At 28.9% G+C, this 13,032-nt stretch overlaps 2 protein-coding genes across 3 annotated transcripts; both read left to right on the top strand.

The window, feature by feature from the left end:
• The first annotated feature begins 5,539 nt into the window (after positions 1-5,539).
• On the top strand, positions 5,540-7,780 carry LOC111280551 (glucan endo-1,3-beta-glucosidase 10-like). Of its 2 annotated transcripts, XM_022868016.2 has the most exons (3): positions 5,540-5,934; positions 6,111-7,162; positions 7,290-7,780. In XM_022868016.2, the coding sequence occupies exons 1-3, from the start codon at positions 5,865-5,867 to the stop codon at positions 7,350-7,352; spliced, it is 1,185 nt and encodes a 394-aa protein (XP_022723751.2). In that variant the 5' UTR covers positions 5,540-5,864; the 3' UTR covers positions 7,353-7,780. The 2 variants fall into 2 exon arrangements, with proteins under 2 accessions (XP_022723751.2, XP_089613293.1); XM_089757167.1 differs by lacking the exon at positions 7,290-7,780 and having other exon boundaries at positions 6,111-7,174.
• A 3,566-nt stretch (positions 7,781-11,346) lies between these two features.
• Positions 11,347-12,845, top strand: LOC111281298 (cytomegalovirus UL139 protein). The gene is made up of 4 exons (XM_089757346.1): positions 11,347-11,458; positions 11,547-11,734; positions 11,824-11,986; positions 12,082-12,845. Exons 1-4 carry the CDS (start codon positions 11,381-11,383, stop codon positions 12,325-12,327), a joined length of 675 nt encoding a protein of 224 aa, XP_089613472.1. The 5' UTR covers positions 11,347-11,380; the 3' UTR covers positions 12,328-12,845.
• Positions 12,846-13,032: the final 187 nt, after the last annotated feature.

Here is a 13,032-nt window from a genome sequence, read left to right as displayed (position 1 = left end):
GTTCATGCGTTTGATATTTTTTAATTATTTTTTTTATTGTTAGGTAGTTCCAACTTTGTAATCATCTGATTGCTTAACAAAATTTGTTTGACTTATTTAAAAAAATTAGCATTTATCATTAGAAAACAACTAATAAACTAATTTTTATATATTAAAATAGCACTACTATAGTGAACAAGAAAAAAAAAGCTAGACTGATTTCTATTTAAAATTAATACTACTACTAATAAAAAGCTAGACTCATTTCACCGATAAAGAAAAAAATAACATAAACCAAGCACAAGTAAATATAGCTAATGAGTTATTTTTTATCTAATGAGATTAAAAATAAAGAAACGCATTAATATCATCATAAAGATATTCTTAAGTTAATAATTATGTGCAGATTTATTGGTAGATTATTATATTTTTAATTTTAGTAATCGAGATTCAATTTTTAATAATTTTAAATATAAAAAATAAAAATATTCGTAATAAAAGAATACAAAAATATATCCCAAAAAATAGTATTCGACGTAATTGAGCAAGAAGACTAAAGTAGATAACATAAACCCAAGTCAACTGAAAGAAATTAGTAGAATCGGTTAATTGGGGCTCATAAAAAATGTACCATATGGTTTTTCAAATATGTATTGTCAATTGGAATTATTTAAAATACTTAAGATTAATAAATGTTTAGTAAATATATGTGAAAACATTTTATAGAAACTTTAAGATAGAATTTTCAGGTATTTTAGCTAATTAATTAAAGCTCATTTTTATTGTAGTTTTTGAAGAAAAACAAAAGCTATATTTTCAAAGTTTTCTTATATGGACCTAATTATTTTTACTTTCTGGAGCAGCGAGATGCAACTCTCTAGAAGCTTGAACTAAGGGAACTGATCAAATTCAAATAATTAGTCAATAACATCCATTCAAACACAAGACCCGTCCATTGAGATCGCTTCCATACATGAGAAGAATTGAGCAAACCAATTTGTACTATTCACCATTTGTCAAACCTAATGTTCCCATTACTTCTTTTTTAAATTAACCATAGATATATATAAAATGGTTGTCCATCAAATATTTATTTTGTATTAAAAATCAATTAATTGAATAAATTGTATTAAAAATCAATAAAAAATTCTAGATTTGAAAAAAAAAAAAAAAAGAAATTCTAGATCATCAATTAAGCTTTTTGAATTTATCCTATATATAAATATATCATGTCACTGGCCACGGTACGGATAATAATAAGTGGGTTCAGCATGTCAGATGGGCGCCACCATAACTGCAAAATAAGGCAAGATCCCTTTTGCCAGGGGAAGAAATTTCATGTAACCAGTAACAATTCTTGCTTTTCATTTCTTTCTATCGGCTTTATCTTATCATGATGATAACCTTTGTTGCAAACCATCATCCAGAAATAAACTTAGCTAGAGATTGCCTTGCTTCCTTTTCAATGTAAAATCCATTCAAAGTTTGTCCCCTCTTTGGAAAATTGTGTAACGATTTCTTACATTTTTAAACCTAATATGAATCTTTTTTCTGCCCTCTACTTTTTCTTGTAAAAAGAGATAAGTTGGTTTCTCAAAGGAATATTACTAACATATACATATATATACATGTACAGAGAATTGATGAAAATGACTCCTTTAAATCGAAAGTTTCTTTTTTTTTTAGCATGAAGCAATTTAAGGTTTCTAATCACCTAATAATGTCTTAGTCTTTTTAGTAAAATAATCAGTAGTGCTTTTAAAATTTACTTTAAATTGCAAATTGATCCGATCCATAGGGTTTATTTTTTAAAATTATCCTTAGGATTAATTAAGCCGCCTAGATTGATCAGTTCATGACTTTTATGAAAATAAAAATCAAAGTTCAAGCTATCAGCTGGCTCATTTAGAGGACTTATTTGTACATTAGTCGGTTTAACTAGAACACTACGTACATGGAGGGACATATACATCTAATCAAGAAATTATCAAAAAGCCAACCCTCTCCTCCATTTACGTGTGTGATAAAACTAGTGAAAAGGAAGGGCAGGTAAAGGATTAGTATCCCACGCACATAACCAATTTCAATCTCAACATTAATATTTTTCAACCTTGACAACGACTCGTTAGATTCTGCCACGATCCCCCAAATCCTACATCTAGTAAGCAAAAATCTAAAACTTAATGGAAGGTGACAAGAATTGACGGGGCATTGCAGAGTCCCTCATGGAAAATGCTTGCATGCATGCATGGCAGCCAAATAGCTAGCTAGTAGAAATTAGGACATGTGCAGCAATAGAAAGTCTCTTCTTTTGACTGTTAACTGATTTCCCTGCGTGAAAATGGCAGCCAAGATTTTTTAGGGTTTTTTTTTGGGTGCATCATCTTTACTTTAATAAAGGAGTTTAATTTAATTACCCCACTTCTGTTCATCTTTTTGCTTGGGTAATTGCCTCCATTGTTGAATAACATATATGGTTGATAAAGTAAACATCTTCACTATTCTTTTAAATGATTCATGTAAGTTTATTAATTGTTTTTTTAGTGACAATCTCATTAGCAATACGAGTCTTTCTTCTGTTAATTTCTTCATGATCCAAAAAATATATTTCTCTTTGTTGCTGCTGTAAGAATTGATTTTTCTTTTGTTATTTTTGTAAATGTAAATACTCTACAGATATATATATATATATATATTTTGTAAAAACTGGAATATAAACCAACAAAATTAGATCTATACTAGCTTTACCTTTCTTAATTTTTACATAGTAGATTGGTATTTTTTTTTTAATTTTGAAAAAAAAAATTATTTATCCAAAACAATTCTTGATGATCACATAACCTCGAGTACTGTAGAAATTTTTTTATTTTTTCCTAATTTTTTTGGTAGAATAATGCTGTGAAAAATATACCATATTTCGTATCATACCAAACGGAAAAAATACAACCATTTCATCAAGAAAAAAAATACAACTTTCATGCTTTAAAAATAGATATCTTATACTCAAAATTAGGATAAGGTTAAAACAGAATTGATTCACAAAGACTGAATATATAATATTAAGCTTTTATATTTAATATACTGTTAATATATACATAATATATATCATAAATTTAAGAGAAAGACAAATGCCGTTGGAAATTTTTTAAAATAAAATAATGTAAAACTTGTTTGCTTGTGTTTAAATATTAATTTACTTTTTAAAATCATATTAAAATAATTTAAACTCTTAAAAAAATTAAAAAGAATCGTAAACTTAAGATAAGGGCATTTACCATTGAAAATTTCTAGGTATATCATTCCTCATCTACTCACCAAATCTACTTATCAATTGGGTTTCTCTTTGGCCCAATTACTTAGGTCTTATTTTACAATCTTTTGAAAAAAATCTCCCAACAAATTAAAGGAAAAAAAAAATGCACTAAAACCATTACACCATGTTTGTCTCCTTCTAAAAAAGCAGTTTTACAACTTTATTCAACTTGATCTCAATGTCTCTTTTATTTCCTAGCTTTTTCTTTCTTCAAGTTATAAGCTTCATATATAAATTACAATCCAAAGTAAATAGTTTTAATTGGATTTGAACCCTTTTTTTCTTTGAAGGAGAAACCCAACTGTCAATCATCTTATCATTATTGCATATAGTGACTCATGGTACAATATTGTATTTAAAATTTCCTAACAATGGAATATAAAAAAAAATATGTAAGCTTGGTCAATGAACTGAAAAAATCAGTTATAATTTAATTGTGATCCAAATTCGATCTCCTTGGAAAATAAAAGAGAATATTTTTTGGCATGTAATGATTTTTTTAGGAAGAAGACAGAATGATTTTAGTTTTTTTTTTTTTTTTTTTATATAGGGAGGTTGAAGTGTAGAAATAAGAGAAGATGTTGGTAAGTATTAAATTTTGAATTCTAATTATTGGACTAAGCTTCAACAAAGAAAAGAAAAGTTCTGTAGGCAAGCAAAACTATATTGGAAAAATCATTTGCTTGATATAATGCAAACAACAATATTTCTTATTAAGGAAAAAATTACAAGAGATTAATACAATGACTAATATTCTTGTTTAATAAACCTTCTAAACAATGGAATTTGAGATCAGAGATGGAAAACGATAATCTTTGTCACACCTTTTGCATCTAACTATTTAATTATTATTTTCATTTTTTTTTAAATGAACATACCAAACATATTTTCATAATTTTTATTTTTGAAAACAAATTTTCATTTTGTGTATCAAACATGTTTTCTAAAATTCATAAAATAAAAAATAAAAACAAAAAATATCTTCATTAACCAATTGCAGCCTACATTTCTGCCCTTCTTCCCACTTTACGATCTTATTGGGGCACATATGCAAAGGGAAAAGAAAACTACTATATTTATTTATGTAATTTCCACTTAAAGGATAAAGGAGGCTTGTTGGTTAAAATTTTAAAATGAGTCATGTAATCATCATTGACCCTTGTTGTCCTTTTACATAAAAGTTACTGTCATAGAAGAACCTAAGCCTTAAAAAGGACAGTAATCTAAGGATAATAGATATTGTTTATATTAATAATGCGTTGTTAGTGCAATGTTAATAGAATCGATTTTAAGATTGAATATTTTGAATGCAAATTTCAATATAACTTAAAAGACAAAAAAAAAAAAGGATATTGTTTAGATTTAAGTAAAAATCTATTATCATTATTTTATTTTATCGAAAGTTAATAGTATTATTCGTCATTCTTAAAATTTGAGGAAAAGTTTATTTTAATTTTTTCTTCTTATCATGTGAGATGTTAAATAATGTGACCCAATGTGATATAAACTATTTATTGTGAATCTAAATAGTTTCACTTAACGGAGGGATTAAAATAAAATAACTTTAAAAATTGAGAATTCAATTAAATTTTTAAAAAATTAAGGATCTAATAGAATGTTGTTCAAAATTTAAGGATCAATAATTATGGTTGGCATATATATCTGAATCCATCGCGATTTTGACCTGACCCAATCTTTTAATTTTTTTTTTTTAAATAGAGTTAAGGGTTAGGTCAAGTTTTTTGAAAAAAAATTTAGGATTGGGTCGGGTATAATTTTTCGTAAACTTATCTAGTCTCGACCAATTATATATATAAACAAATATTTTTTATCATTTATTTAATTTTATATTTATATATATATGTATTATATTAATAAAATTATTATATAATATTTTAATTTAAATTATTAACTTAATAAAAATACTATATTTATATATAATTAAGATATAATTTATATTAAAAAATAATATTTTATGCATATTATACTAAATTAAAATTATTAAATTTGTTTTGATTTGAATCAATTACGATTTTATACATAAACGGATAGAGTCGAGTTGAGTATAAAAAAATATTATTTCAATATCGAATCAAATATTTATTTTATAAAATTGAATTGAGATTGAAGCGATAAAAACCAACCTATCCGAACTGTTGCCATCTCTACTATTAACTCTTTCATTGATCACTAAAATTTTCACCCCACCTTGACTTTAAGGATCCTCCAATTTCTTGTCTCAACATATTTAACTATTTCGGTATCTTATTAAAAGAAATTGTAGAAAAAGTAATAGGGGATTTCCCCTTTCCTTCTGTCTGAAGAAAGTGGGCGGGGCAATTGGGTTATAATCCCATAAGAAATTTGGAGAAGTTGCGTGTTGGAAAGAGACAAGCCAGTCCAAAAGAAAGACATGGAATCGAAGAAAATGGAAAACCAAGTCGCTTAAAAACTAGTTAAGGTGGTAAGAAAACAAAGGCAAAATGGTTAGGGCATCCTAAAACCTCTGAGAGAGCCCTCAAAATTAAGCTCAAACAGCAAAGAAAAGAATTCACTTCCTCTTTCACTCCTCATGGCAACGCTTTTAAGAAGAGTTGTCATGATGATCCATGCTTTCCTTCTATTTTCTTTCTGTTTTTCAGGTATCCTCTATTATTATTATTATTATTATTATTTTGTTTCCTTCTGTTCGGCATTCCATTTGCATATCATTAGTAATTTCTTATTTGCATAAGCCTAGATATTCCATTTTATAAAATGGAAATTAGTTCTCTGTTTTTGAAAGGTTGTATCTAATGTATTTCTTGTTCCTTGATAGTTTATGGTTTTCTACGAGGAGTTGCATCTCTAGGCATCAACTATGGTCAAGTTGGCAGCAGTTTGCCACCACCCGACAGGGTTCTTGATCTGATAAGATCCCTTAAGGTCACAAAAGCAAGAATCTATGACACCAATCCTCAAATTTTAACAACATTTGCCAAATCCAACATTGAGCTAATTGTCACAGTTGAAAACCAAATGTTACCCGTCGTAATGGATCCCCAACAAGCACTTCAATGGGTTAGTACCCACATCGAGCCTTATTTTCCGGCCACCAAGATCACCGGGATCCAAGTAGGAAATGAAGTCTTCACCGATGTCGACACAACACTAATCGGATATCTTGTCCCTGCCATACTCAGCATCCATGATGCTTTAGTTCAATTAGGCCTAGATAAGTACATTCAGGTTTCGACACCCAGTTCATTAGCAGTTCTTGACGAATCTTACCCTCCTTCAGCTGGTAGTTTCAAGAGTGAGGTATCGGGAGTCATGTCACAGTTTTTGCAGTTTCTGTCAAGCACTGGTTCTCCATTTTGGATCAATGCCTATCCATATTTTGCTTACAAGGATGACCCAAACAAGATTTCCCTGGACTATGTTCTTTTTAACAAAAATCCAGGAGTGGTCGATCCTTTCACTAAACTACACTATGACAACATGTTATACGCACAGGTAGATGCTGTTGTTTATGCCATGTATAGGTTGGGTTATGCTGGGATCGAGGTGAGGGTTTCTGAGACGGGGTGGCCGTCCAAAGGGGATCCTAGTGAAATAGGAGCAACCGTTGAGAATGCGGCTGTTTACAACAGGAATTTGGTGAGAAGGCAGATGAGGAATGAGGGAACACCTTTGAGACCAAATATGAGACTGGAAGTGTATTTGTTTGCCTTGTTCAATGAAGAAATGAAGCCTGGACCGACATCCGAAAGGAACTACGGTCTCTTTCAACCTGATGGAACCATGGCTTATAATGCGGGCTTCTCTGCCTTGGCCACAACTTCATCAACATCATCAGCATCCATTTCTCTTGCTTCCTCTGCGGCTAAGGTAAAACCATAGGTTTTGGTTTCTTCTATAACCCCATTTACATTAAAGAAAATTATCCAATTATTTTCTTTTATTCCTTTTGCTTTGCTTCTGTATTTACTTATGGCATGCATTCATTGTGAAACAGGCCGCAAAGATGGAATATCAAATCTTGATGTACTGGCTGCTTGTGTTTTTTATGACTTTCTAAGTTTTTATGAGACGACAACATTAAGCAATATGGTGACTGCATGTAAATACATTACATTTTGGTAAGGAAAAGCCACAAGTTAAGCCACCAAATTCAACTTTCTCAAAGCTGATGATTGTTTCGTGATCATATCCTTTCAACATACAAGTTCAGCAAAGAATCTAATTAACCATTATGATCAAATGGGTATAATTTCAAAATATACCCTCTTGTGAATCCTCTTGATTATTGTTGATCATGTTGAAGATTAATGTAGCAGATTAAAGAAAAGCTATACATATGGCTTATTATTTGTTTCCTAGAGTAACCAAAGCCGTTGTATTTCTTTTTATTTTATCTTTTTAAGATGTTGTAGAGGAATTATTTTCTCAATTCTTGTAAAAAGAATTACTCATATTGTTAGAGAAAATTATATAAAATATTATGGATGTTGGTTGCAAAGAAAACTTTCTTTCACTTTGGTACGTGGAATCCATATTACTATCTCAAGATTTTGCTTTCCCCTTTTCTTTCCATCCTCAAATATACCATAAATAAAGATTGTTTCATACATAATATCAAAAGTTAATAAAAGAATGTATGGGATAATGAAAAGTTTAAGCTTTGTTTGGTTCTTTTTCTCTCCTGAACGTGAAATTGGGAAAGGCCAGCTTTATTCCCTGTAGCCACATAACTGTCAGCATTGGTCATATGCTATCTTTTTCACAAAGGAGTTTTCTTAGGCTCTCTTTTCCTTTTCTCTACCGAGAAAGGGGGACAATGTAAGGTCAGCCTTAGTTCATCTTGATGGGGATGGTCTTCTCATCCCTATATCAGCCGACGTGGTGCACATGCATCCGCCAACAATTTTTAGAGAGACCCCCACTATGAAAATTTCCCATTTCTTTTCTTTCCTTTTTTTTTTTTTTAAACTTTTATTACTAAGATTTAAGAAGAAAAAAAAAAAAAAAAAAAAAAGCAAACAACTAATTTAATAGACCTCGTGTAAAGAATTAGGAGATTTTGTGGGTTGAATTGACATATATAAATATGTGTGTGTGTCTATATATATATATATATATATATATATATATATATATATATATCTTTGAACCTCATTTCTTTTGTCATTTGGTTGAATTTTAGTAGAAACCTTTTCATTAATCTAGAAAAATAAATGATGAAAATTGGATATATATATATATATAAATAGAATTAATACTATGAATGGCTCTTAAATTATAATAAAATATTTAATATAATACTTTAACTTTAAGATTTTTTAATTTGGTACCAAAATTATAAATTTATTAATTAAAATAGTATTTATCCTTAAAGTAACTAATTTTAAATGATGACATGTGATAAAAAAAATCCTCCAAATATCATATTAATTAATAAATTCATAATTCAGATACTATATTAGAAAAATTTAAAATTTAAATATTATATTAAATATTTCACTTTAATTTAAAAATAATATATAACATTTAATAATATAAACATATGTACATAATTTTGCCGAGTTAACTATTAAGGCAAAAGCTTAAATACATGAACAATAACAATGATGCAAAATATGATTTAATTATATATAAAAATGCTAAAGAAATAGGTGAAAGAAACTTTGATGCATACATGAACAAATGAATCCAAAGGATTAAAATCTTAAAGTCAACAGATTGGAAAAAGATTAAGCCAATCTTAATCAACTTCCCAAGTGGAGGATTATATGGGAACCATATATATAATTTAATTATTTACATTAAGGCAAAGTAAATATTAAATTAAATTAAATTTATTTATGCAAACATCTTTGAAAGATAATATTCAGCAGATTTGTAATTCAAATTTTAATATTTTCAATTTCTTCTCTTATTCCAAACTACAACCTTTTTATAAAAGCAAGGTTAATATCATGAATGATCCTTAAATTATAATAAAATATTTAAGGACTTATATAAAATTTAAAAATTTCTAATGTGTTACCTAAGTCTTAGTACTTAACTTTAATGTGACTAATTTCAAATGATAATAAATAACGGATAAACAATCATTCAAGTATCATATTCAAAGTGATACCCAAATAAAACCATGGAATTTTAGTTAAAAATTGAAAATAAGTTTTTGATTTTTTATTTTAAGAAATTAAAGTTATGAACATTTGTTTTTTTTAATAGTTAGAAACATTGGCATTATAAAATATTTAATTTTTGTTAAAATATTTTCATTAGTTGGATGATGTAATTTATAGAAAATACTTTAATTTATTTAGATTAATTGAATGACAAAAATTCAAAGGAATGTTATTTACAAAATTCTAGCAATTGAACTTTATTCAATCATTTTCAATATTTAATGATAATAATTATCATGAAAAAAATTCATAATTTTAATTTTGTGGAACAAAAAGATTGATGGCTTGTTTTATTATTGACTACAATGCGAGGGTCCATTTTGATATTATTACGTTGCAAGAATAGCTTGTAATAACTCTTAAATATAATCTAAATAAATTTTTATTTATATATAAATTTGAGATTTGATTCAAATAATTCATTTATCTCTTTTAAATTATAGATTTTTATTAGGTTTGAATCCGATCTCGACATTTATAATTCTCATTCCCTTATATTTAACCGAAAATGAGTAAATGGCATTAACCAAGACCAAACTTCTGTTTCTTCTCCATTAATTTGGAACACCATAAATAGTAGTACCTTTTAGTTGCAGGAACTTAGAACTCCATTTCTAAACCTACATTAAGAAGGATAGTTGTTTTTTTTTTTTTTTTTTCATTACAAACGAAAAAAAAAATTGGTTGATTAAATTTTGTATGATTAAACTGTTTCCTTAATTATTCATGAAGATCTTTTCCCAATACTTTCTGACCAACAACCGCATCATCAAACCACCCTTCCCTTTTGAGGTGGACTTCCATATGCTCTCTTTATAGTAATAAATCCTTACTAATAATGAAAATTTTGAGGAAGATTCTCTTACAGATGATTAGGGTTTCTTAAGGATTTAGCTTTAGTTTTAGGCAAAATTTGAGGAAGATTCTCTTACAAGAGAAAGATTCTCCCTTTTCTATATACAATGAAAATCCTTTCTTTTTCTCCGGACCTAATGGGACTTCTTTTTTTTTTTTTTTTTTCACAATTCCTATTTTTCAATAGTCTTATCTAGATTTAGTAATTTGTATGTTGATATTGTATAAAATATTAAAAATTTATATATTTAAATTATGTTTCACATGAAAATTATATGTCATAATTTTTATCGGTACAAAAATTATGAAATATATATTTTTGATTTTGTTAAATTTATTTATAATTTTTGCTAAAATTTTAAATCATATTATTTTTGTATTTTTTATTTATATTATTTTTATGCTATGTTATCGTATTGTATTTTAAATTATCAAATTTAATCTCATTTCATTTTTAGGGTAGTCATCTTCTCTAATACTTTTAAATATTAAAATATTATTTTTTTTAAAAAAAATACATTATTTATTTTCCTCGAATATTTCATTTAGTGATTGATGTATATATCCCCATAGTGGAAGTCACCTTTCTTTCAAATTAAATTAATTATCATTCTATCCACTTAAAACTCAATAATAATTTTTTAAATTTAACTTATGCATGTATTATTATATTTATATATATATATATGTACGTGTATTAATATATAAAATAATAATAATAATATTTAAAAAAAAAAGAGATTTTAAACTCCAATTCTTCCTTTTCTACTTTAACTATTACCCAAAAAAAAAAGGAATAATGCAATTATTTACGATAATTTTTTTCTTTATTAAAAAAAACAAAAGGCTAATTTTGAAAATGAGAGAGAGAGAGAGAGAGAGAGAGAGAGAGAGAGAGAGAGAGAGGGGGAGTCAAGCTCGAGCTTATGTCTTGAGCCAGACATTTAACTCCTCAAACCGGCCGGACCCATGGCCATGGCGGCCCAATTTTTGCCCCTATATAAATTCACAAATTCAAACATCGCATTTTAGATGATAGAAAACCTTCGGAACGGCGATGGCGCTTTCCTATGCGTTTCGAGAAAGATTCGAACAAATGGAACATTCTAGAAACCAACGCCTAATTCTCCTTCAGGTCAAATCTAAACTTAACTTCTCTGTATGGCTTCCGAGGAAACAAATGCCTGGAAGTTGTAATTTTGTGTCTTCAAATTCATTCACAGGCGGAGAAAGAGCTTCAAGCAAACAGATCTCAGATTTTGGAATCGAAGCAGGCTCGTATTCGATCCATGGAACAAAGATGCTTGTTTCTTGAACAAAAGATCGCTTCGCAAAACTTTAAAATCTGTGCTTTCAAATCTGAAATTGAAAACCTCGAGGCCAAATATAATTCCAGTTCTCGACAATTGAAGTAAAAATTTTAAGTTTATGATAATTCTACATGATTTACATTGGGTAATGTAGATTTTGGTGTAAATTTTGCACTGCGTTGAATCTTAGGGTTTTGAAAAGTGAGATTGAGGAGCTTGAAGAGGTGGAAAAGGAGAAGGACAAGTTTTACAAATGGAAAAGTTCAGAAATCAACGAGTTTAGGGAAAATGCGGAAAAGTTTTTTATGGAATCTCGAATTCGAGTGCAAGAATTGAGGAGCTATGCAAATGAGGTAAATTTTTTAACTATTGAGGTTTCTTGTTGAAGATACAGTTACCTAACTTGATTTCATGGAATTTGTCAATTTTGACTGATGTGTTCTTGCAGCTGAAGTCAACTTTCATGGAACTTCAAGGCAACAACGGGTGTTTGAGAAATCCTGAGATAGCTGAGGCAGAGATGAAAAGGGCTGAACTGTTGGCTATGAAAGAGAGTTTAACAAAAAGTTTGGCTTCAAATTACCAAATAAGAGTGGAGTTGCAAAAGCAGGTTGGTTGCACAAACCAGAGAGGTGGAAAAACAAAGGTGTCCAGTGACAAGAACAAGATTGCAAACAGGATAACAGGTTCATGAAGCTTGTATAGAAGCCAAGCGATTACCGGGTTTTGGAGTTTCTTTGTTGGTTTGCTAGGAATGAACAATATTTTGGAACTTCAATCAATGTTGTGGATTTATGACCCTTCTTGAAGAGGGAGACATCAGGAGTAAAAGCTGAATAAAAATCAGGCTGAAACCATGCATAAATTTTCATTTCTTTGCAGGTTTACTGCATGCTCGAATATGAAACCAATAATAAGATTGTCAGGCTTAGGAAAATTCAAAAACATCATCTTCACCAGTCTATCCGATCCCAGTTCGTCTCATCTGAACAGCAGTATTATTTCCAGTTTAAAATTAACAATATCAACGAGACAAACCTTTGAACAAATATGGCGAGCTTTATTCCAGTCTATCTTTATCCATGTGGTTGGGTTGCGTATAAATTTCATCCCTCAGTGATTGGACTGACGAATTCTTTTCCATACAAGTAAGGTAAAAGGTGCATAAAAATTGCGCATGAAAGAAAGACCATAGCCTCGCCGAGTGCAATCCATATGGGAATATATATAATTAGTGTCAGCTAATAGACGAAAAATGTCAGATTTACCTGGACGGAAAGACAAAATATGAAGGATGAAGTCAGAATTCATATAGTCCTAGTACCTTCATTACATTTCTTTTACCAAGAAAAAGAGATAGGCCCAACAGAGTTCACTTCAGCTTTGGTGGTTGAGACGT

This window comes from Durio zibethinus, chromosome 28 (genome assembly GCF_047325235.1).
Source record: "Durio zibethinus cultivar Kanyao isolate XHJ-2024 chromosome 28, ASM4732523v1, whole genome shotgun sequence".
Lineage (NCBI taxonomy): Eukaryota > Viridiplantae > Streptophyta > Magnoliopsida > Malvales > Malvaceae > Durio > Durio zibethinus.
The sequence above is the reverse complement of the archived record's forward strand: the minus strand, read 5'-3'. Positions and strand labels throughout refer to the sequence as shown.

Bases quoted from the DNA above. Each gene is read 5' to 3' on its own strand.
- LOC111280551 (XM_022868016.2), top strand. From the start codon at position 5,865: ATGGCAACGCTTTTAAGAAGAGTTGTCATGATGATCCATGCTTTCCTT. The intron at 5,935-6,110 runs GTATCCTCTATT...GTTCCTTGATAG, and splicing joins ATTTTCTTTCTGTTTTTCAG to TTTATGGTTTTCTACGAGGA. The intron at 7,163-7,289 runs GTAAAACCATAG...ATTGTGAAACAG, and splicing joins TTGCTTCCTCTGCGGCTAAG to GCCGCAAAGATGGAATATCA.
- LOC111281298 (XM_089757346.1), top strand. From the start codon at position 11,381: ATGGCGCTTTCCTATGCGTTTCGAGAAAGATTCGAACAAATGGAACAT. The intron at 11,459-11,546 runs GTCAAATCTAAA...ATTCATTCACAG, and splicing joins AACGCCTAATTCTCCTTCAG to GCGGAGAAAGAGCTTCAAGC. The intron at 11,987-12,081 runs GTAAATTTTTTA...GTGTTCTTGCAG, and splicing joins TGAGGAGCTATGCAAATGAG to CTGAAGTCAACTTTCATGGA.